The 14,168-nt window shown below is 39.0% G+C and overlaps 1 protein-coding gene across 12 annotated transcripts in view; it reads right to left on the bottom strand.

Annotated features, from left to right (window-relative positions):
* Positions 1-14,168, bottom strand: part of SAMD12 (sterile alpha motif domain containing 12) — a 503,727-nt gene that overhangs the window by 457,562 nt on the left and 31,997 nt on the right. For all 12 annotated transcript variants that reach the window (XR_013528142.1, XR_008477084.2, XR_008477086.2 and 9 more), the window contains one exon: positions 1,674-1,852. Coding sequence is in view for 8 of the 12 variants with exons in the window: in XM_078353270.1 (XP_078209396.1) it covers positions 1,674-1,852 (179 nt within the window). In the remaining 4 variants the exon portion in view is untranslated. The remainder of the gene's footprint in view (positions 1-1,673; positions 1,853-14,168) is intronic.

The following is a 14,168-nucleotide window of genomic DNA, read 5'->3' as shown; positions in this document are numbered from 1 at the left end:
CAACAATATCACATATTCAAGATAATTCAGAAATAGAATCGTATCAGATTTGAATTGATTTTTTTATATTTCCAATCCCTTTACAAATAAAAGACACACAAAAGAAATGTTTAAAGTTGAATTAAAATCAGACAAATATCAATAGTTAACTTTTCTGTCTACTCTAAATTTTAATATTTTAAGCATCCTTTAGAAAATATTTCACTCAGAGAAAGTCTATTTATCTTCCTAAAGAGGACCCTTAAGCCTTCTTTTCCTGGCTCTTTCAAGATACCCATGTAGCAACATGGATTGATCAGGTTTAGCTGTCTTAACACGGTTCACTCATTTCCAATGCTGCTCACAAACCAGACTTCACTGATCATCGGTCAATATCCTATGAGTTGCCATTTCTCTTAGCTAAAATGTCCAGTGTAAAATGCCTGCAATATATTTCTTGGTAATCATTCCCCATTCCCTACCACACACACATACTTAATGTCAACAATTTTTAATTATCCATAGTAAAGAAGAAAAGGAAGAGCAGTAATTATTCAAAACTGTAGTTAAAGCAAAAAAAACCTCACGTATGATTTTGGAAGACATTATTTGGAGGAGAAGGGAGGTGGTTATTGTACAACAACAAGTGACCTTTTTCCTTAAGATTTTTCTTCTGTGGTTACAACATTTGCTTTCCAACGCATGCATACATTCATTCACTCAACCACCATTTGAAAGCACATTGTCTTGGAGGGAATACACAAAAGGAGAAACAAAACTATATGAAGATTAACTTCCTCAATGTCTAAGAGGAAAACTGACATGAGTATCTTAAACAACACTGTGCCCCCAACATGAACATCTGCGTTGATTTCAGACAAATACCCAGGTAGGGCTAGTTCCATTGTAAGGAGCCTTTAGAAGAGATTGTCCTTACTAAAAAATTACCTACCCCACAGAACCCAAGTTTCCGTGCATCTTCACCAACGCCTATTTTGTCAGTTCTATACCTACGTTTAGGTTGAAGATTGGAAAAGAACTAAGTATCCTACAGCAGAATAAAATAATTTTCTCTTTCATTGGTTAGGGTTCTATTTACTATTGTCTACCTCGCAAGATTGTTACAAGGACACAATAAGTCTATAGATCAAGAGTCCTTCAAACAGTACCTGGGATATACTTGCATATTTCGTAAAATATCAGCTATTACTAATTAACAATACCTGTAAGCACAAGCCTCTTACACTAACACAGTACTGGGACTTTTATAAAATGCTTTCACAAGCATGCAATTGTTTGATCTGCTCAATCTAATAAGAAGTTATTTTATGACTGATTCACTTGTGTAGATAAAGAATTTGCAACTCAGAAAGTGACATGACTTGCCCAACACCATAGAGTGGTAAGTCTGAGCCTGGCAGATTAATCTTTTAGCTTTAAGTCCAGGGCATTCTTCTCTATAACCTCAGAGACTCACACTATGAGATGGGCCACTAATGTGTTTCCATTTCATTCCAAAGGGAATACAGTTAACATTTTCCCTTATAATTATTTATCAGCAAGATACAGTGCTCATTTGACCACAGATACAACAGTAATTAGTGAAAGCACTATCAGCTCTTCTCTGTGGCTGGACCACACCATATCAAGGCTGCAGCTTTCAAATCTCCATAATTAACTGGAATGTTACGCACCTTAGCAGTCTCAGCTTCTGCCTGCAGTCGCCTGGGGGTTCCTTTCTGGTCAGGTACCTTCTGGAAATTTTTATTTTTAATGGATTGAGATTCCACACCTTCACCTTCAATCTGGAGTTTAATACCTTCAGCACGGGCAGGGTGATCAATACCCCGTGGATTCAAACCACAGTGGAGAGCTAGGAAAGAGCAACAAATAGAACTCAGAAAACCAACCATACAAAGAAGGTGTCCATGACAGAAAATATTTCATTGGGCCCAAAGAGGATAAAAAACAAGGCATCTGTGAGTCGAAAGGTGGGGTGATTACTACAAGAAATAATATGGAGACAAGGAAGCATGGTATAGTGGGAAACCCTGAGCCTGGAAATCAGCAAGATTTAGGTGCAAATCCAGAAGCCCTCAATTCCAAGTTGTTTGACTTGCGGCAAGTACAAATCCCCACATTACAGATGAGAATCAGGCAACGTTGTTACTGCTTTCCACACATGCAATTATGTCAACCCTGTGGTTTAGTTTACATCTCTGACTCCATCTGAAAAGTGCTCCCCCTCTCTCCTTGGGAACTTCTCTATTATTTAAGCATTCCCTCAAGTCCACCCTCTTGCATTCATTCAAGGAATATTTCTTAAGCATTTACTGTGTGCCATCCCTGGGTTAGATGCTGGAAACATAAATGTACATATGACAGATGTTACCTTCAAAGAACTCACAATGTAATAAAGGAGGCAAACAAAAGGACTGGTGATTTTAAAACAGAATTGTCACTTCTGTGTGGCAGAGAAGAAAAAGCCAGAGTAGAGGGATCAAGGGCATCAAGCTCAATGGCTTCTAGTTTTTTGCATCTTACTCTCTCCATGTTCTGTAACATAGATATTCCACAAATAAAATCTAAAACTGAGGGATATAAATCTGAGGATATTTATTCATCTAACAAATGTTTACTGAGCTCCCCTGCCCCATGTACCCTGTATTATCAAATAAATAGCAGTGAATGTTGTAAGATCCATGCATTCCACTACATGAAATACCATGTATGTCTGTGTGCACATGGCAGGTGTGTGTGTTTTGACTTCTCGGGTAATAAACTATTTCATTTCCCTGTGACCCCAACTCTTAAAATTAAGGTAAATTCCTATCCTCATCCCCTTTCCTTTATTCTCAGAGAAGTTAAGGCCAGATACTTAATACCCCTATCTTCCTCAGGTCTCCACTTCATCAATAATCTCCTTTCACCCAACATTTTTAGGCTTTCCCCTTTCTCAGCATTCTTCCCCTCCAGCCAGCTTCTGTGATTCCAATAGTCCAACTCTCTACTCGGCACTCCGTTCAGGCCACAGTTTCCTCTTTGCCCCTTCTTTGCCAGGATTCTGACGAGTACTTTACACCTGAGGATGAGACAGCCTTCCCAAGAGAAATGACATGTTTTCCTCCCATTCTCCGCTCCCTCCTTAATAGGGCCATCTATTCCCATGTTCCCAATCAACATTCTGGTGACTCCCAAATATTAACTTCAGCCTAGACAGACCTTTCTCATGCAGACAAGTAAAACTACAGCAGAAACAATTTGCCTATTCCAGTCTTCCCAAATTAGACAGAAGCTGATGAGCCATCCTTAACATCACTCTATGATTCATCACTTCCCTTCCATCTATCAGCAAATCCAATAGCTCTATACCCAACATACTGCTCAAATATTGAATGAATGACATTTTTTTTTAAAAAAGCAAACTGCACAAAGGTCCAAATGCATGTGATCTTATTTGTACCCCTTTCTGTGTACATCATTTATAAATTTCATCTAGTCTTTGAGCTTCCTATTTGGTGGTACATTCTGGGCACTTAACATTTATTAGTTCATATCTCCCTTTTCAGGCTTTGTTATGAATCTCAAATAATCTTCATGAGAAACTCTGAGACATAATTATATTCATTTCACAGATTAATATAATGAGGCTCAAAGGGGTTAGGATCAAAAAAGGCCATACTATACTAGTTTATACAGAAAAGTCACAGAAATTATGGAGCATTTAGGATGCACATGATTTCATATTACAGATGGAAAAATCCAAACTGGATTAAACAGTAAGGAAAATTATCAACTGTCAGAACAAGAAGTCCAGTGATGGTACAAGTTCAGAATTAGCTGATTTTAATCAAGTGTCATCAAGCATTGTGATTTTTTTCATCTCTCCATTCTATTATCCACACCATCACCTTTATCCTCAACCTGGGTCCCTTTGCAGCATCTAGACTACAAGCTTTTCATTTTCATTTCGCAGCAGAAAGGGCTTGGTTGACTATGGCTCTTTTTCTCCCAAACATCCTTCAAATTTTATTTTCTTTTTTCATGGGCCACAAGTGAATAACATGCCTATTACCGAACTAACACCCTGGCAGTGGAAATAGGATTACCCTTAAACCAACTGACCAGCTCAGAGGGTCAGCTCCCCAAACCACACTTCTGCTACTCAAGAGAGCTGTAGCAGAATAGATGCTGGGGAACCAACCACAATGCCCATGTTAGGCAGTGCTGGAAAGAGCTCAGCAGACAAAGCCTCTGAGAGCATGAAGCTAATTACTGTTAATATCAATCAGCTTCTCCATCTCCAAAGACTAGCCTACTTACAATGAATGTTCAATTAAATACACCGAAGTTGTGATTATCTTTAAAAGGTGTGCTTGTGTAGGGAGATGGGGGATTGGCATGGGATGGATTCAGCGATTAATGGAGAAAAGAGAAATGTAGCTTTCATTTTCTATCTAGCTTTACCCTCTGTTGCTTCCTACCTTGAAATTCATGACTTAGGAAAACCACTAAACTACTGGTGACCTCTTATTCTCTTCCCCTATCATCTCCCCACCAAATCTGACTCTCATACTTCCTTCACATCTGCTCATGCAGGTCCCACCACCTAGCAACGCTGGCCCTACTGCAACCCAATCCTATCTCCTCCTCTTTGGGAAGCTAACGCCTATTCACTTCATGTCAGCTCAGACCTCTTCAGAAAGCCTTCTAGGAGTCTCTGGCTACCAGAGCAAGAACCCATTCCTTATGCTCCCTCATGCACACCGTCCCCTGGTGCTTCATTTTCCTCACAGTACTGAGAATGTCCATGTAATTGATCTGTCTGCCTTGCCCAACATAACTGTAAGCTCCTGGAGGGCAGGTACCATCCCTTTTTCATCTCCATGACCTCCATTCTTGAGTCCAGGATCTGACACATAAGAGACATTAAGGAAATACTTTTTCAGCTGCAGAATAAACTAGCAATCCCCTTCCTTTACACAATCATGCCTTAAATCAGAAGGAATTCTTTCTCTGCTAGTAAATAATTGGCATTCAAAATGTAAGGTGTCTATAAACAGGAAGCAGAATACAGTTTTTTGACTTTCCACACACGTAGCCTCATTCTTCACACAGATATTTTAATCCTCCATAGATGTTCCTTCCTCACTGCAAACCCAGTAGTTGATTTAGGTTTTTGTGCTTAGGCTTATTTATTTAAATCCATTTTTGACAGGCTTTGTTTTGTTTTCCCTGAAATTCAATGTCCGTAATATTTACAAATCAAGCAACTTTCCAATGGCTTCTTACAATGCATGACCTCCATCTCTTTGCTTGTGTCAAAGCTGTCCCCATTTCTCTTTTCTGTGCTCATCACTACACTTTCTTATTTTTACTTTTTACTTAATTTAATGGGCTTGGCAGCTCACCAGTTGGCTCTGAGACCCTCTTCTTGTTTCCCTGATCTTCATCACCACTCCTGTGCCTGACGGATGCCTAGTTATTTAACTGATACTGTAGGCAGCTTGTGGTCTTTCTGGGAAGTGCTGCTGCTGTCAGTTTTGCTTAATTTGAATGTCACAAATACTGAATTCTTCAAAATGAAGAGTTACAAACCAAAATGAATTTCACAAACAGTGTTCTTTAAAAAATTTAAGAGAGAAATGTTTCACTGCAAATGCACATATTTTAGCATTGTTTTGAGATGCCGTTTTGAAGGCACCATCTTTCTTTCCATGTGTAAAAACCTACTTCCCCCCAAAATTGAAAACCAAGTGCATTGCTGGTGGGAATATAAAGTGATACACCCCCCGGCAGAAAACTGTATGGTGGTTTCTCAAAAAATTAAACATAGAAGTGTCATTAGATCCAACAATTCAACTTCTAGGTATATATACACACACACACAAAACTGAAAGCAGGAACTCAGATATTTGTATGCTCACGTACATAGCAGCATTATTCATAACAGTCAAACAGGCATAAAAGCCAAATGCCTGTGGATGCATGAATGGATAAACACAATGCGATACATATAATGAAATATATTGCAGCCTTTAAAAGGAATGGCATTCTTATCCATGCTACAACATGCATGAACCTTGAAGACATTATGCTAAGTGAAATATGCCAGACAAAAAAGGACAACTATTGGATGATGCACTTATACAAATTAGTCAAATCTATAGAGAAAGAAAATGGAGCGATGCTACACAGGGGCTGTGGGAAACAAAATGAGAAGCTATTGGTTAGTTATGGGTATAGTGTTTCACTCTGGGATGATGAAAACTCTCCAGAGATGGATGGTGGCGATGGTTATATGATAATGTGAATGTACCTAATGCCACTGAACCATACAACTAAAGATTATTAAAATGATGAATTTAATGTATATTTTACCACATAAAAAATAAAATTTAAAAACCCTACTCCCTCTCATTTCAACTCCCTAATGCCTCAATAAATGGAAAGAGAAGTGCCAAAAATATTTATATTCAAAGGTTTGAGAGTTTATTTATAAGTAACACTATCATGATTTTTACCTAGAATGTTACTTTGTTTTTTTAAATAAAAGGGTAAAAAATTATAGCTCAAACATATGAGATTACTTCAGAATTTTCCTAGAAAGGAAATGTCCTCCAAAACAGGTCTTATCCTAATCAGGAGAAGCAGGGCTGGGATTGCTGATTGCTGGAAATGAGCCTGGGCTCTCTGGGGCTTAGTGGCTGAGGGATGTCATTCTCATGTGATTTAGGTGACAGTCACAGGCTATCTGCAATGAAGTGCCAGGCCTCGTTTTCTCTCCTCACAGTGATGCAAGAGGAGTTGAGGGATGCACTGGCATCTGCAGTCATTCCCAAGAACAAGTGCATCTTACTCTCCAGAAAGCCACCCACACCACACTCTGTCATCAAACAAGGGATGAAGACTTATAAAAGTTTAATGTTCCACTATTCTGAGTTTTGCCTTGAATAGAGACACTGTGCAAACACTCCCAATGGCCCCTCAGAAAGAACTGGTTCTCCAACCAAGGAACCCCCAGGTAGAAACTGCTAGCCATGCCCTGAAATGTGCTGTGCTTCTCTGCCTTGACTGAAGTGATCTTTTTACATCATATACTCTTCCTTTCCCTTACTTGCATAGATACCTGCTTCAGGAAATATTAATTTTCTCTTTTCTCTACTGTAGAGCTTTAACTAATCTTGCACTTAAGCAATATTGATTATTCCCTCTTTCTTTTTTTTTGAGACAGTGTCTTCCTCTGTTGCCCAGGCTGGAGTGCAGTGGTATGATCATGGCTCACTGCAGTCTCAACCTCCCAGGCTCAAGTGTTCATCCCACCTCAACCACAAAGTAAATGGGACTACTGGTGTGCACCACTACCTCCAGCTAATTTTTGTATTATTTGTAGAGGCAGGATTCTGCCATGTTGCCCAGGCTGGTCTTGAACTCCTGGGCTCAAGCCATCTGCCCACCTCGACCTCCCAAAGTCCTGAGATCACAAGAGTCAGCTACCACGTCCAGTCCACCTCTTTTTCTTACATGACTTGTATGTGTGTATTTACCGTGCATTGCAAATATTTACTGACATGTCTGCTAAGTCTATGATTAGGAGCCCCTGAAAGGAAGTGACTGCTTCTTACTGAGCTTTACAAATATAGTATCTAGCCACATAACTACCTTACAGTAGGTGCTCAACCATTGTTTATAGACTGAGTATAGATATGATGGAAAGATACTGACTCAATCCTACTCACTGCCATTCAGTCCTGATGCGTAACATACATTTTTCAAAAAAATCAAATAAAAGTTGTTTCCCATCTAATTGTGTAATTCACCAAAAATGTTAAATCACAAAACCATAAAGCTATCTTGAAACTAATGATTTACCTCCCAACTGCAAAGCAGAGACCGTCTTACTCATGTTTGCACCTGCAAAGCCTAAATAGTTGTACAAACTCAACCCTCAACAAATGTTGCTAAATGAATCAATGACCTTAAAAACAATTATCCTCCAATCCCCACCATTAGAATTTAGATAGGTTATTTAAAATTTCATGTGTATGTCTTGCTTCTAGCTAAAGCTCCTGAAGGATATGGTCCTGCTTTAACACTTCCCTCATATAATATACACATAACACTCTCCAATATCTGTTTAATTCACTATATTAATTATTATAGGTGCTTCAGTTATTGTATTCTGGATTTGAATTCAGCAGAGACTACCATCCAGAAGAAATATGAACACCAAAAAAGTCTAACTCTTTATAGCAGACACTTCTGATGGGCTACACATTCTCAACACTCTTATTTTTGCTACCCGTTGAAAGATGGCTATAAGGCCAAATACAAAATTTCACAGCCTGCCTTGCAGCTACAAGTGAGGCTGATGACAGATTCCTCTCTAGGGGATATAAGCAGAAGTTTGATGGGAAACAAACAGTTCTGGATCTGTCAAAAGAGGAAAGATCTTAGTAACTCCCTTCCCTCATCTCTCTGCCTTAAATGCCTATGTGATATCTAGAACTGCTACAGAGGATGTTGTGACCACAGGGCTACAAATATGAAAAAAAGCCAAGAGAGTAATAGCCACATTGGCTCTGACATCATTGGGATACTCAAAATATGTTCTTCATTGTCCCCCTCTGGACTCGACAGTCTGTGAGAAAAGTAATTCCCTGCTTATTAAGCCATGGTTAAGTCTTCTATAGCTTTCAGATGATCCTCTGCAAAATGACACATTTCCATTTTAACCAATAACATAGGATCGTTTAGCTCTTCTTTAAGAAAGAGAAAACTGTAATCCTAGCAAAATGTCCTGGTCTGGGTTTCACAACTCCTATCATGATTTAGAAAACTGAGTAAGTATTGTACTAATAACAGCTTAGCAAGGAAGAAGGAAGATACACATTCAGAACACATGTTGTTATCAATGAACACGGATATTGGAGGTGGAATCAATACAGATGACAGTGTGAAAACCTGAGGATGAAAATTTCTTGCTTAGCTGGAGTCCTAAGGTACCCAGAAAAGTGCCCAGATCATTCAGAAAACTTTTGCATCAATGAATGGAAATGTGTTCATGTGTATCTGGTCATTTATGTGTCAACATAAAAATACAACAACTGTATCAGAAAGTATGTCTCATGAATACACTCTTGTTTTCTCTAATACAGAGCACAATATCTCCTTGAGAAAAGGAATCTGCCCAGCAGATCTCTTCTAGGAAAGGGGTCAGCAAACTATGGCCCATTGACCAAATCCATCCTGCTCCTTGTTTTCATATGGTTTGTGACCCCAAAATAGCTTTTACATTTTGAAGTGTCAGAAAAAAACATTTTATGACACATGGGAATTATATGAAATTCAAATTTCAATGTCCATAAAGTTTTATTGGAAAACAATGAGATATGCTCATTTATTTATATAGTGTTCATGTCTGCTTTTGTGCTTACAATGGCAGCAGTGAGTAGCTGTGACACAGACCACGTGGTCTGCAAAGACCGAAATATTTACTGGCTGGCTCTTTACAGAAAAAGTTTGCTGGCCCTTGTTCTACGGTAGAGTATACCCATAACCTGAAGGGCACTGGAACCTGAGAACCCCAGCCTCCTCCCCTCTAGCAACATCAAGGAAGAACTTAAGGGTCTTTGCAGGACTAGCTTCTGACTTATTCTGCACTTCTCCACTCCCAGATAATTTAAATGAGCTAAATTATGCTGATTTTTATCATTTGGGTCAGGTAACGAGGACACAGAATATGATTTCCAAATTTCTCCTTGGTCAGCTAAATATGATATTCCATATATTTGCTGAAGCTTAAAATTTCTATACAGGTCCTTTTTCCACTATCAAAAACAGGAGTAAAATATAAATGTCCAGAAGGGTAATTCAGTAGCATTAAAAGTTGAACATGTCCACCCTCTGCAAGTCTAAGTGGCCAATAATAGATGGCCCCTATCCATGCAAGAAGAGACTGGAAAGAAGGAAGTCACTACATCAATGAGAAAGACAGGGGAAGAAACTAAATGGAAAATGAAAGGCTGAACCCACAAAACCCACTCTATTATCCTCACAAGTCTGTCCAGAGTAGCCTGACAACTATGATGTGGCTGTCCTAGCTGGACCTACATGAACGTTCGGCACAGCCAGACGTTCAGAGCACATGCAGCAGTGCAAGGACATGGTCTTCTCTGAGCCCCATGATGCTCCCTCACTCTGATTTACTTGTCTACGGAAATGATTTCATCTTTGTAAAAACCGTTTGCTATTAGGGAATCTCGTTTTCCAAAGACTACTGAAGTTTAATCACCACATCAAATATTCACTTGTCCTACACTTGCTATCTAGACAATCTAAAACAAGGGAAATTAAAATAATGCTTAACTTTGGTACTGTAGCATCAGTAAAGTGGGGAGACACGTTGGAAGATGTCCAAGGCATGAACATTAACTGTTCTCATTCACAAGGAGAATACAAGGGGAGATACATGCAGAGGTTCTTTGATGCTTTATCAGTTTGAGAGACTGATAAGGGCTCTACACTGGTGACTTTAAAAACATTTTAAACTATGATACTATAGAAACAGATTTCATATTGTGAATATGTGACCAAAAATCTTTATCTATGTAGATGAATTGAACCAAGTTTTTATGAAACATTACTTTCTTTTACTATACATCATCTACTCTTTATTTTTCTAAATAAAGTAGTGCGTCTTGCATCCTTCAGGGAAGAAGAAATAGGCATACTTTTCTCAATTCATCCCACTTAGTAAAGTTAAAACTGATGGACATTATATATAAGACAAACATAAGAAGACTGAATGGTAAAGAGAAGGCAGACCATCTAAAGACTTTGAAGGACATTGAATAACATGATGGTAAGTTCTTTCAGCTTCCTCTTGCCTCATATATCCCAGACTTAGAACTGAAGAAGCCTGCAACCTGGAAACACCTATAGGCTCAGACAAAAAATAAATTACAATAAGAGTTTGCTCTCTTCAACCGAGAAAGAGACAGCCTATCAAGATAGGAAACATGTTGCTCTACTCAAACATTATGGAAAAGAAATGTGACCCAACCACCACATCAGTAAAGGCTGAGTGTAAAGCCTAGACTCACACCCTCACCAGGCTGCACTTAGGTACCCCATTATCCCCAGGAGAATGCCATAGAAGGCCAAGTAGGGAGTCCAGGTTTTCATCTCTATCAACTGGTAAAAAGGGTACCTCATCCCCACAATGTCAGTTGAATGATATGGCAAGGCTGGACTTTCACCTCTACCAGTTTACAAGAGGTGAGCTGTCCTTCCTGGGATTGTGTCAGAGGAAATCTGGCAGACATGTAGGACTTTAACTATCACCCAGCCATAAGGAAGAAATCCTACCTTTCAGGAATCAACTGAGGTTGAGCAGGGAACCTGGATTTATAATTCTACCTGGCAGTAAGTAAGTGGTATCTTCTCTTTTCCCTGGTCAGACTGGCATTTTAAAAAGCAAGCTGAAACAAAAGGTTTAAATAAAATCTAGTGTCTCATAATGCAAAATGTAAATATCCAGGTTTCAATAGGAAATCACTCATAACCAGCCAGATGCGGCGGCTCACACCTCTAATCCCAGCACTTTGGGAGGCTGAGGTGGGTGGATCATGAGGTCAACAGATTGAGACCATCCTGGCCAACATGGTGAAACCTTGTCTCTACTGAAATTACAAAAATTAGCTGGGCGTGGTGGCGTGCACCTGTAATCTCAGCTACTCAGGAGGCTGAGGCAGGAGAATCACTTGAACCTGGGAGGTAGAGATTGATTGCAGTGAGCCGAGATCATGCCACTGCACTCCAGCCTGGGCCACAGAGCAAGACACCATCTCAAACAAAAAAAGAAAATCACTCATAACCAGGAAGATCTCAAACTGAAAGATGAAAGACAATCAATACACACCAACACCCAGATGACAGAGATGTCAGAACTATCTGAGAAAAATTTAAAGCAGCTAGGCTAAAAATGCTTCACTAAGCAACTATACTTGACACAAATGGAAAAAATAAGTTTTAGCCAAAAAATAAAGTCTCTGCAAAGAAATAGAAGACATGAAGAATAATCAAATGGAAATGTTAGAACTGAAAAAGGTAATAAACAAAATTAAAAGCTCAGTGGATGGGCTCAACAACGGAATGAAGGAAACAAAGGATAATTTAATTGGAAAGGTTAGAGGGCACCTGGAGAACAAAAATGTTCTCCACCTTGCTTTAGGTTACAAGATACTATACAGGTATCAAAACTCATCAAACTCAACACTCAAAATATGTACTTAAAATACTGTTTGTATTTTTGTTTTTTTTTGAGACAGAGTCTCACTCTGTCGCCCGGGTGACATTGTGCAATGGCACAATCTACGCTCACTGCAACCTCTGCCTCCTGGGTTTAAGCAATTCTCCTGCCTCAGCCTCTTGAGTAGCTGGGATTACAGGTGTGCGCCACCAAGCCCAACTAATTTTTGTATTTTTGGTAGATATGGGGTTTCATCATGTTGGTCAGGCTGGTCTCAAACTCCTGACCTCGTGATCCACACATCTTGGCCTCCCAAAGTGCTGGGATTACAGGCGTGAACCACCATGCCTGGCCTAAAATATGTACTTTTAATGTATATAAAATAATCTCAAAAACAAAACAGAATGCAGACAAATATATTTCATTTTTCAAAAGAGTTCATAAATGACTTTTGACTTAAATGTTTTCATTCCTAACTATAACCTCAGCCAACACACATTGACTGAAATACAAGTTCTACCATTTTCTTACAATATATATTCAAGCATGAGCAAGTTACATCATCTTTTCTGTGAAATAGCAATACTAATATTACCTTATTTTTTTACTCACATTATTACTGTGTTGATAAATAGAAATAACACATATAAAATTCTTGACACCTACCATGTGTTCAATGAACATAAATCCTCCACTTTTATTCATTGCCCTCCTCCATCACAGTAGACAAATATTACATGGTAATAATTTTAATAAGTTAAGTAAAATAGTAACCATGCACTTTTAAAAAATTCAGTATAGATTTAAAAAGTGCAATCCAACCTGAAAAAGACAAACTAAAATATAATTTAGTAAGAAAACAAGAAGGAAAAAGGAACAGCTTTTCAAATATACCAAAAAAACCTGGGAGCAAACTGGGAAATGAGGTTAAAAATAAGAGATAAAAGTAAATATCTGCACCTTGTAACACAGTTTCTACTGATAAGCTGATTGCACTGTCTGTGAAACCAAGCTAATGAAAAAAAGATGACCTCAATCATTTAGGAAGTCTTTACATATGACAATCTGGTATTTTGGGAGGGAAGAAGAAAAAAAATACAGAATTAATATATTCAAAGGACTTTTCACCCTCTATCATGAAGGTGGTGGTAACTATTTTGAAAAAGGGGGAAAGATGGCCCAGCACGGTGGCTCATGCCTGTAATCCTAGCACTCTGGGAGGTCAAGGTGGGTGGATCACAAGGTCAGGAGTTCAAGACCAGCCTGGCCAAGATGGTGAAACCCCATCTTTACTAAAAATACAAAAATTAGCTGGGTGTGATGGCGGGTGCCTATAATCCCAGCTGCTCAGCAGGCTGAGGCAGAGAATTGCTTGAACCCGGGAGGCAGAGGTTGCAGTGGGCCGGAACTGTGCCACTGAGCTCCAGCCTGGGTGACAGAGTGAGACTCCCTCTCAAAAAAAAAGAGGGATGATTAAGAGATGCTAAGAAGCATGTTTAAGGCCACCATTAAAACGAAAAATAGAAAAAAAAATGGCACAGGGGAAATGGAATTCAGACTGGTTTACATCACCATGCTACTCTGAGGAATGAGATTTTTTTTTCTCTGCATTTTAATTGTTGTTTAGTAGGTAAATCCTGGGCTTTGGACAGCCACTGGCTGTCCCCACCGAGTGGCTGTTGTGGCCTTTAACAAGTTACTTCCCTTCAGGTTAGTGTTGCTTCACGTGTAAAATTAGAAAAATCATAATGTCTTTATAAAATTTTAGAATAATTAAATAAAAGCATATTTAAAGTATTTAGTCAATACCTGGCACATAGAAAGTGCTCAAAAAACGGTAACTCACGGTGACTCATGCCTGTAATCCCAGCACTTTGGGAGGCCGAGGTGGGTGGATCATGAGGTCAGGAGATCGAGACCATCCTGGCCAACATGG

The sequence above is a fragment of the Callithrix jacchus genome, chromosome 16 (genome assembly GCF_049354715.1).
Source record: "Callithrix jacchus isolate 240 chromosome 16, calJac240_pri, whole genome shotgun sequence".
In the NCBI taxonomy this organism is placed as follows: domain Eukaryota; kingdom Metazoa; phylum Chordata; class Mammalia; order Primates; family Cebidae; genus Callithrix; species Callithrix jacchus.
The sequence above is the reverse complement of the archived record's forward strand: the minus strand, read 5'-3'. Positions and strand labels throughout refer to the sequence as shown.